At 45.5% G+C, this 11,088-nt stretch overlaps 2 protein-coding genes across 2 annotated transcripts; one reads left to right on the top strand and one right to left on the bottom strand.

The window, feature by feature from the left end:
• The first annotated feature begins 3,490 nt into the window (after window positions 1-3,490).
• Window positions 3,491-4,476, top strand: LOC124695755. The gene is made up of 4 exons (XM_047228572.1): window positions 3,491-3,572; window positions 3,664-3,965; window positions 4,053-4,205; window positions 4,252-4,476. Exons 1-4 carry the CDS (start codon window positions 3,491-3,493, stop codon window positions 4,474-4,476), a joined length of 762 nt encoding a protein of 253 aa, XP_047084528.1.
• Window positions 4,477-8,329: 3,853 nt separating this feature from the next.
• Window positions 8,330-9,409, bottom strand: LOC124695754 (BTB/POZ and MATH domain-containing protein 2-like). The gene has a single exon (XM_047228571.1). It carries the CDS (start codon window positions 9,407-9,409, stop codon window positions 8,330-8,332), a length of 1,080 nt encoding a protein of 359 aa, XP_047084527.1.
• Window positions 9,410-11,088: the final 1,679 nt, after the last annotated feature.

The following is an 11,088-nucleotide window of genomic DNA, read 5'->3' as shown; positions in this document are numbered from 1 at the left end:
GACGAGGTGACCCCAATGTTTTCATCCCCAATCGAACCAGAACGAGTTCGCATCTGAATCGAGTATAAAATCAATCGGTTTTCGTTAGATTTCTTGGCCCCTTACCCACGAAATCCATGCATATATAGCCCCCTCCTCCGCTATTGATTTCTTATAGAAAAGAAACCCTATAAAAAATTCCTAACAAATCGATCTGAGGGAGGGGCAGCGCCGCCGCGGATCCAAGCGAATCCTCGCCTAGGCGGTGTCCAAGTGAATCCTCGAAGCGGAGGAATCCCTCACCTCCGTCGCCTGCATCCTGCACGAACGGGCGGCGACCAGGGCTTCGGCTAGGATGCCCCTCTCCGTGATTTCAGCAAGGCACATCGCTTCCGGCTCCTGCTACCCGTCACCGTCGCTGGCCGACATGGCCCCGCCCCTCTGGTTCCTCGTTCGGCCATGGGCAACGCGGCAGCGTTGGGGGCTTGATCAGCGATGGCGAAATTTCTCTTTGATATGAAACCCACGAGAGAGGGAGCCTACTGCCCAGCACGCGCCACGGCCCGGCACCGATGCCTCTACTCCCTTTGGAGATGGCACCCGGCGAGCGGCGCTCCCTTGGTTCTGGCGAGGTCGTCGGCAGCGACCCACCTACACGACGGCCACTGGTCGGCACATAATGGTGCCATTCTTCTGCGCGTGTGCGGCCGAAGCCGCTCTCCATCGGCGAGCAGGGCATGCACCGTGGTGAGAAACTGGGCTTGCAGGGTGCCCATGCAACTACGAGCTACGCGCAGCATCGGGTCTGGCGGCTCGGGAGCGAATCCCTCTGCGGCCTCGTTCGGTTGCTCCCCACCCGGCCGGTATTGGGCCGAAATACACCGGTGTTGGGCCCCCGGGGTTTAGATACCGGCCCACGCCTGGGACGTGTTCGGTTAAACCACGCCGGTTTTTAACTCCACCCGGTTTTGACTGAAACCCGCCGATTTGACCGGTTTTTAGAAACGCTAGGCTCGACCCGTGGATTGCATCCCGCGACGCGACGAAGCGGCACTCCCTCTCGTCTTTCGGCTCTCACGATAGCGGCGGCGGCGGTGACTGGAAGGGAGGGTCGGAGGGGACGGCGGCGGCGAATAGACGGTGGACGCCTGGAGGAGAGGAGATTCTCGACGGCTAACGCTGCCCTTCGTCGACGCGGACGCCGCCACGCAGCCCGACCGAAGCCCTAGCTCAAGATCTCCTCCTCCCCTTTCCCGCCTCCGACGCCAGCCAGGAGAAGGTAAACCATCTCCTCCTCCTCGTGCTCCCCTCGACGCGGACCCTGGCTTGTTCCTGTTGGCTGGTTCCATAGTGATGTTTCGATCTGGTTGGGTGAACCATAGATTGATCTGGTAGATAAGCTCGATAGCAAGATCTTTCTTTATTTTGAACCAATTACAGAGAGCTGTGTTTCAATTGAAGTAGAAATTTCGCTCGATTGATTAAGCAAACTTGTCTTTGTTGTACTATATTAATTCATCACTCCATACTCCACGATTGGAGATAGATGAAGCGATTACGATTGCTTGCAAGTCCGATGCGTAGCTGTTTTGTGAGGTTTTGCACATAAAAGTTGTTGCGGCTAGTTAGTTGTGGCTAACTAAATCCTTGGACTTTACACATGAGTTAACTGCAATTTTATGTTCAAGAAACTAGAGAATAAAAGAAGAAGAAAAAAGTGTTGGTTCTGGTTATAGTGTGATCGAGGTAGTTCGTTGTAGTTCAGTTTTACCATTTGTAGAAGAGGCCATGTTGATCTGTATAGCGTGTTTGTTTCAACTTGTAGTTCACTTTCGTCAGATAAACATGCTATTCCAGATTTGGGGATGTTGAACACCACACCAAAATATAATTTGTGTGTTCTCTTTCTATTTGTGGTATTTAAGCAAATTCTGTTCATTAAATAACTAGTGGCCTTTTTATCTTTAGTTTTTGAATGGCTTTGAGAATTACGGATCGGATTAGGAAGAGAGAGGAGGAGGAAGAGGAGGAAGAGGAGGACGATGATGATATGATTCTATTTCTTTTACCAATGCTGCATCTGCTGGGTGAACCAAGGGAAAAAAAGCCCCGCCATACATCTACGATAAGAGGCGAGGAGGTTGTAAGGGACTTGCTGGAAGGGCACGTACAAAATTGTCGGGTAGCATTTAGGATGGAGGCCCACATCTTCAGGGCTTTGGCTAGTTTCCTTCGACGCGAGAGATTGGTGCGTGATACCGGACTTAGCGTTGAAGAAAAACTTGCAGCCTTTCCGTGGATGCTTGTCCCATAATTCCTCATACCAGGATCTCCAAGTACAGTTCAAGCATAGTAATGACACTTTCCATAACATCATGAATAACTTCTTCAACATCGTTCCTGCACTATCCAAGCACTTTCTGAAGCCTCCCAATCCAGCTCAAGTACACCCAAAGATCCGGAACAACCCAAGATTCTTTCCTTATTTTCAGGTTTTTGCTAAACTACTTCAGTCTAAATCATATAACCATGGAAATATATTATTTTTCACATAGCAAATGATACCTTGTTGGTGTTCTTTGCGGAATTGTCTTGGAGCTATTGATGGGACTCATGTTCCCATGAACATTAATGGTGACATAGCCACACCATTTAGAAATAGGAAGGGAACACTCAGCCAGAACGTGATGGTGGTGTGTGACTTTGACCTGAACTTCACATTCATTTCTTGTGGTTGGGAGGGCTCTGCCACTGATGCTAGGGTTCTTAGGTCAGCAATTCGCAAAGGGTTTAGAGTACCTGAGGGCAAGTTCTATCTTGTGGACGGTGGGTACGCAAATACTAAATTCTTTCTTGCTCCGTATCGTGGTGTTCGATACCATTTGAAGGAGTTTGGCCGTGGTCACCGAGCACCCCAAAACTACCAAGAACTGTTCAATCATCGCCATGCCGTGATACGGAATCATATTGAGCGGGATTTGGGAATCTTAAAGAAGCGCTTCCCCATTCTCAAGGTTGGAACACATCACACAATACAAAACCAAGTCAAGCTACCGTCTGTACAGCTGTGCAGTGTTGCATAACATCATCCGTATGCACAAGGGGGATGAGAGTTGGTTAGATAACCAAAGAGAACTCATACCTGCAGCAAACTATGTTGACCTACCCGATGGTGACCCCCCACAAAATCATCAAGTCAACCATGAAGGCGACCACCTTAGAGATACCATTGCGCAACAAATGTGGGCAGATTACCGACGTTAAGTAGTGATGTAATAAAGTAGTGACATCTGAACTTATTTGATGTAATAGGGTACCAGACTTTAACTTCTTTTGTTTTGCATCTTGTTTGATGTAATAAAGTACCAGACTTGAACTTCTTTTGTTTTGCATCTTGTTTGATGTAATAAAGTACTAGACTTGTTTGATGTGAGATTTTTAAATTCTTATATGGTGAATAAATGTCTGGCTGCTTGTATCAATAATATTTGCAGGGGTCGCCATGTCGACCATGACGAATGTTAGACGATCTCCAAGGACGGGAACGCAAGGCAGTGGTGGGGTAACAAAAAAGAGGGGAACATCATCTAAAGGTGAGTGCATGTGTTCCTTTAATGTAATTGATGCTACTTAACTTCTTTATAATGTGTAGCTTACTGTGAACTTGACTTTTTCCTCAAACAGCTAGGGCCTCTTGGAATGCAGACCTAGAGAAGGCTCTTGTGGATTTGTTCCATGAGCACAATACTCCACAATATCGTGGGCAGAATGGATGGTCCACCGATGTTTGGAACAGGGTTACCAAGAAATTTCATGATAACCATCCATACAAGAATTACACAAAGGGTCAGATCCAAGACAAGGAGAAGGAGTTGAAGAGAGAGTACAAGATGCTCAAGGAGGCTAGACAGCAGAGTGGGGTTTCGTGGAATGAGAAACGGTGTATGATTGAAGCTGATCCAGAGTTGTGGGACAACCTCATCATTGTAAGACAGTTTGTATTGCTCCTTTCATGCTTATATTCATTCCTTCGAACAATATGCATCACTCATGTGTTCCTTTATATTGTGCAGTCATTTCCTAAGATCGGGAAGTTCCGTAGCAACAAGGCTTTTCCCCTCTTTGATGCCTTGGGAGAGCTATATGATGGACATCTTGCCGAGGGAAACTACAACTTCACTTCCACTGAACCAACACAGCACACACAAGTGGAGGTCAATCCCGAGGTCAGTTACGTAGAGGCGACACATTCCCATCATGATATTGCGAGAGACCGTGGTGGATGATACACAAGGAGGGATGCAAGAGGCTAGTATGATGGAGAACTTTGTTGGGAACGGGGAGGCTCAGCCCACGGTGCCTGCTGCACCATCAACAAGTACTGAAAATGAACCCAAGAAGCGCCGGTCAAATGGAGATATTGCTGCTATGATGGAGAAGTACATTGAGATGAAGACGAAGCGAGGTCGAGAGCAAGCAAATCGCGAACATGGATGAGTACTCAATCAAGAACTGCGTGGCTCGGCTAAACACAATGGGATTGTCACGAGAGGATAAGGTCAAAGCCCTAAAAGTCTTTACGAATGTCGACAATCGCGAGCTCTTCCTTTGCGTTGATATGGATACAGCTCTCATGTGGCTGCAAGGCGAAATGGCTTAGGAAAGGTAAACTCTCTTCTTGTCTGCATTCTTAAAGATATATCTAGGTATATCTAGTAACTTTTGATCACAATGGCATGATGAATGATATTGTCCAGTTGCTAATTTTATATAATGGTTGTCCAGTAGCTAATTTTATGTAATAGCATGATGAATTGTTGTCCAGTAGCTAATATCAAATATCATTTGTCAAGAACCAGACATTGATCTGGTAGATGTTGTCTGATCCCGCAGTTCTTTCCCGCAGTTCTCGCCTGTCCGCTTCTGCAAATAGATGTTGCATTTGATCAGAACAATATGTTTAATAGCTGCCGACACAGACAATACATTCACATTGGACCAGTAGATATTATAGCTGAAACTTGACATATGTAAGTTCATACAGGTGTCTATCAGCTGATCAACATACATAGATTTATCCATCAGTAGGATCTAAGGACATTCATGAAGCAATGATGAACCCCATTCTTAAAATATGACTTGGACAGAGATGATAAATTAGCTAAGGTGATTATGTTGTGGAAGCTTTACTTTTCCAACCTTGTTACCCTGTATTTTTTGGTACTGTAGTCCTGTAGTTCTTCGGTAGAAAAGCCATGTTCTGTTTTTGGGTCACTACTGATTTAGTTTGATACAGTACTGCACGATGTATGTGTGGGTTTTAGATCAAAGAATTGCTCTTGAATTAGCATATTTTACAGCTTTAAGGCTAACACCAGCTTATATATATGGTTGATATGTTAAAACACTTGATTGGTTTAAACACTCTGTAGTTGCCTGTTATTTTATACCTAGTTCCGTCTGTCGCCTCAGATTTTTAGAGAAATCTGTCGCCTCAGATCTTCGAGCGCGTGAGTTAAATTATTTGCCCCTATTCTCATCTTATGTTTTTCGCTTCCACGAAATGATATACTTGCATATTACTGATCTACTTAAACTGAGTTGGCCTTTAAGGTCTAAGTCACATAAGCAACTAAACTGAGTTGCTCTTACCTTGGACTTTAGCTCATATTAAAGCTTTTCTACACTGATATGCTAGCTTATATTTGTTACTGTGATAACAATACCTAATCTGAGCCAGATAGAGGACCTTCGCCTAGTGATGCATTGAGGCTGTACATGTACGCTGGTGCACAACATGCCATGATCATCTTATGCATGATGCATCCTCCAGGGCAACTGTGATTGCTTGTATTTTTATAGGGTATTGTGCATTTTGCTTATACTTCTCTCTGAAATTGTAGGTACATGATAGAGGGAGAAGAGCTAGAGTTCTACATGAAGAAGCTCCAGAAAAAGATGGACATTGGATCAGTTTCTGTGTCTTTACTGCGGAGAAGCAAAATATTTATTTGCTGGATTTTGTTGTTTTTCCTCTTAAAAATATTTTTTCTTTGTGCTCGTCTGAATGAACTGAAACTGTAGAAGCAAAGTCTAATTCAGTTTTTTAACAGCCTAATTCAGTTTAAAAGTCTCATCCGGATGCTTTCTCATTGCTATACATGGCCAGGTGCAAATTATGCTGAGTCAAAGTTGATGTTTTTATTTTGGTTGATGCTTTGTGAGATTGCTGTTTGTGCGCATGCTTACCCCTGTGCGCTGCATGTTGCTGCTGCTGCTGCTTATCGTTTGTGTTGCTTGCTGCTGCTTCCCGTCAGGGGATTAACCGAATAGCAATTAGAAGTAGGGGGTACGGGGAGAGGAATTACTGGGGGTTGGGGTGGCGATTCGGGATCACCCAAATCCCGCCCGGGTCAGTCCCACGTGGGTTTTGACTCCCTCAGAACCGAACGAGGCCTGCAGCGGCGCAGAGAGCCAGAGCGAGTGACCACGGAGGTCGCAGCCTAGAGGGGAGGAGAGCGCTCTGCAACAAGCTGAGGACCAGAGAGAGTGTACCAATTGTGCACGGAAAAAAGCAGAGGTTTACAGCGAGAGCCCAGTTGCTGTGGTGTATCTTGCTATAGGTGTTGTTCCCGAGTGCAATGGCGACCGCCGGCCGGCAAGATGACCGTGCGTGGCCGGGACTCCACACTTTGATGTTGACCTGCAAACGAATGAGACAGCTGTTTTTTTCTGACCCAGGTTTCAGAATTCAGATCTCTCACCGAGAGAAATGTCGTTTCTGGAAGGGCCTACCGATGGATAGAAATCAAGCTGGGAGAATCCTTTGTGTTGTGAGATTGCTCAGTCGATCATTCGTCCATGCTTGCATATCCTTTATGTTGCCATATTTCACGAGATACTTATCACACATGAATGCTTTATTCTTATTGAAATAGATTTAGTATGTTCAAGTTAGTTGGACTTCAAAGAAAACTAGGTGATTTTGTGATTACGAGAAGCAATGACTAGCCAGTAGATTAACTAAAAACAAAATAATAGTAAAGTCTAAAATAATTAAAGAAGGGGCAGCGGCGTGGATGCCACAGTCGATGGATGACCTGAGAACTGCAGGGGACTGCGCCGGAGGGCCGCGCCCGAGCCCTCTCTCTGTTTTGCCCGCTCCTCCACGCACGCAGTAACCTTCAAGATGGACTTTTCCCCTTCGTGGTCGGGATTCAATCGAGATTGAAAGATTTGGGCGAGTATTCGGTGGAGGCAGTTTGGACGAGGATTCAGTGGCTTCTTGGGCTGTCCCGCTGGGCGACCACAATGGCATGCAGTTGGTTCGGGATTCAATCGTGATTAAAAGATTTGGGAGAGGATTCTGACATGTCTAATCAGTGTATTTTCCTACATGGCAGAGGGAAAGTTCATAGAAAGGAGAAGAATCGCCTCTAATTCGCCCAACCGTCCAGCCCGATCAGATATGACGACGATTCAGAAAAGGTCAAGGTGAACTGAGGAAGACACCACTATAGCTGAACACGGGAAGAAGCTGATATTCAGATTTCATGATCATATATTTATAGGACTAGCACCTGACAAAGCAGCAGCTAGCATCACAACATGCAACTAGCTGCGGGGGAGAGCAGGCATTTGAAGGAAACAGTACACACACGGCTCGGTGGGGGGACGCCGGCGACGCGTGCAACTGCAATCGTGGAAGGAGGCAAGCTGCTGCAGTGCAGATCTCCTCTCTCATGTTATGCCTGAGTTTTGCAATGTTCCTGTCGTAGAGAGGTGAAGCCTACTTTCAACAGTTCTCAATCTGTCTATCGTTCTCAATCTGTCAACCTGTCAATCGTGAGTGGCTACCTTGCACGTCACATTTTTTTTATGCTCCATGTTTTTCATTTTCCCAAATTGTTGTTTAATTGTGATATAACTTTTCTAAAGTAGAATATTAAAGTTGTCACATCATCTTATATGGGATCTATGAATATAGAAAATGTTTCATGTAGTAGTACATTTCTTTTTTGTAATGTCGTTGCTCCTCAACAGTCATGGAGCAACGACGAGGGAACATATGAACTTTTATTTTTCACAGATGAGTTTTTAGTTGTAGCCCTGCATTTTATATTTCTCTCCCGGTGCAACGCACGGGCACTTTTGCTAATTTAGTTTATTGTAAGAAACAGGAGCTAATCTCTAAAAGGTTTATAGTTCAGCATTTGAATTGGACAAATATAAGTTGCATGACTAAATGTAGCAATGGTATGATATACTGAGTTCTTGTGACAATAACTACTAGTTGTAGTACAATTCCATTAACCTCTCCTAAGAAAGATGAATTTGTAGGCTAAGTTATCTAGGAGGAGGGGAGATTTGCAGCCAGCTCCTTGTGTAAAGAAGGGCAGCTTTTCATGAGATGCACAAAGCCGTCGCTCGCCATGACTTCCTTGAAGTTGCCTGGAGAAGCGAGGAACTTGAGGCATGCATCCTTGAGTCCGTGGCAACCATGCTGCTCGGCTAGCGCCAGTGTAGTCGCTGTGGTGGTAGTGTCCATGTAGCGGCGCAGTGTGGCATCACAGATACACTTTAGCCTCTCGAGGTTATACCTATCCGCCACTACAAGCAAATGCTGAGCCATGACAACTGCGTCGCTCTCCTCTACAAGTGGCAGCGAGTCTGTGTAGATGAAGTGGAGCATGGCCTTGAAGACATTAGCTTCCGTATCCTCGATGCGAACACGAGCGTCCGCCTTCTCCTTCATCGAGCCGAGGAACACCGCCCTGAAGACTGACGACCGAGCAGCGAGCACGCACCTGTGCGCAGCAAAGGTCTCGGTGCCGACCTCCAGCGTCACGTCCGTCCCCTCCCCGCCGGAGAGGAGCTGGCTGAAATGCAGCTGCAGGTCGGACGGTGGCACCGGCACGTCGAGCGGCGGGGCGACCTCAGCTAAGATGCTTAGCAGGGTGAGATCACACCTGATACTGAAGACATCATCCTTGAGGTAAACCGATCTCTCCAACTCCCTGTGTGAGATGATTGCATGGGAATTTTCAGGTGCTTTTTTGCTGGAGAAGGTCTTACGCGTGCCTTTCATGTACAAAGGCACTGGGTTCCCGTGCTGATCGAGCAGAGTAACCTTGTATTCTGCGGTGACTCCGCTGGCGTCATTGTCGTCGAGAAACAGGATAAAGCTTACCCAGCCGATGTCGGACGAGCGCCATCCGTTGGGGTAGTATCTCAGATACCAGCGATGGCCTCCCACGGCGAAGGTTTCAGATGTGATGAATTTTCCGTTGCCGAGCCTCTTAGTTAGGCAGTATCCTTTTATCTTGAGGTCATGCGACCCGACTACGGTCTTGGCGACGATGGCCGACGAGGAGCTCGACCGCGCATCGCCGCTGTTCTTCCCATCGGAAGATGGACCGGACTTGGACATGGCTGTTAGGTTAGAGTGTTGGGATTCTCCCACAGACTGATCACAACAGAACTAGAAGAACACGAAAACTTATAGTCGCAACCTCTATTTTTTCTTCTTCTTTATTTCTCAACATAACTCTTGCGGTACAACTTACTTACTTACACACGACCTTCAGTGCGCTTTTATGCACGCAAAACCTGACCACCTACCTAATAAACCTACTCAAACTAGGACTCGGTACACATATCAAATCTGCTTGCTAGCATACGAGTACTTATCGGATTCCATCCGAACTAAGACAAGGACTACTAACCGGTCTAGACAAGCTAGATAGCTAGGACTCTAACTGACGTGCATGTCCAAGCTGATTAGAAAACTAATCAACTGGCTTATGCTAAGTCAAACACTCTTCAGGAAAAATTAAGCTAACATATAGACTACGTAAAGACTTCAACGTGATCGAGGCGCAGCTCCGCAACACCGTTATGATCCCTAAACCTGCGCGACTGCATTTTTGTTTGTTTTGGTACCTTGATTTCTTTGCGGTGTAGTAGAGCTATCCCATACCATAGCGAGAAACATAGTGCACTAGGTTTCTTGTATTTCGCTATTAATGTGCGACCGAAATTTGATTATCGAAGTGAATTCAGTGATAGTTTTGTGGCACATAGTAGCACCCCACGTTTCATTGGTTAGATTGATGGCACATAACTTTATTTTTACTAGTTGAGGTTTATGCCTCTATGGTAAACCCAACATTTAGGCTCCAGCACTTTTTCCTGCTACTTATTATTTAATGCATTAGTATTGTGAAATGCGACAGCATCAACATGAGAATTGGAAAATCCTTCTAGAGCTCCATCTCTTTGGAGTTCTCCTTTTTTTTTTGCGAATTCTTTAGAGTTCTCCTTGCTGGTGAAAGTGTGAGTATTGACATGGTGTTTAAGCTCAGATTTTGCCACTGAAAGCGATTGGCTTGATTAATTCAAAACAATAGCACAGAGGTAAATTGAACTCTTGTTACCTTTTATTTTCTTAGTTCCTTTCTCTATCTTTCTTTTTTGTATGTTATTGTTTGCCATTTTCTGCACAACTGTTTAAGCCAGAGATTTTAGCGACCATGTATGGGAATTCAGATGATGCAAGCCACAGATTTAAGCGACCATGTATGGGAATTCATATGATGCAACAAGGCCCTAAATTTTTGGGTGCATTTTGATGCTACTATTCAATACTTCACAATTTTGAACCTGGCATGGTTCATATTTTTGCTCCTCGTGGTCAGTGATTCTTGTAAAGTAAATCCAACCTCATATAAGACTAATTATATTGTTATTCTGTAGATTATTTCGCTTAGTACTATGTACAAAAGGGAGGAGCCGTATGAGATGAAAACCTCATGTACGGTTTTGCAACTGAGACTTTTTGAATAGAATGAACGGCTATAATGGATGTTGGCTCAATTCGAAGGAAATTATGCGGAAGCTTTGCAATTTTTTTTTCTTTAAAACGGAGGCAAAAGCTTTGCTTCATCCATTCATTGAGCAGAAGGTGCCTGGTTTTTTAGGAGAAAATCGGGCGAAACCAACAGCAACGGTGCCAAAAGCACCCCCACAGCCACACACACCGCCACAAGGGCACACCTAGCCATCCTGGCTACCCATAAAAGCTACAGAAGAAGCTCAAGTCGGCCTATG

The sequence above is a fragment of the Lolium rigidum genome, chromosome 3 (genome assembly GCF_022539505.1).
Source record: "Lolium rigidum isolate FL_2022 chromosome 3, APGP_CSIRO_Lrig_0.1, whole genome shotgun sequence".
NCBI lineage: Eukaryota > Viridiplantae > Streptophyta > Magnoliopsida > Poales > Poaceae > Lolium > Lolium rigidum.
Note: the sequence above shows the minus strand (reverse complement) of the source record. Positions and strands in the feature narration are given on the sequence as shown.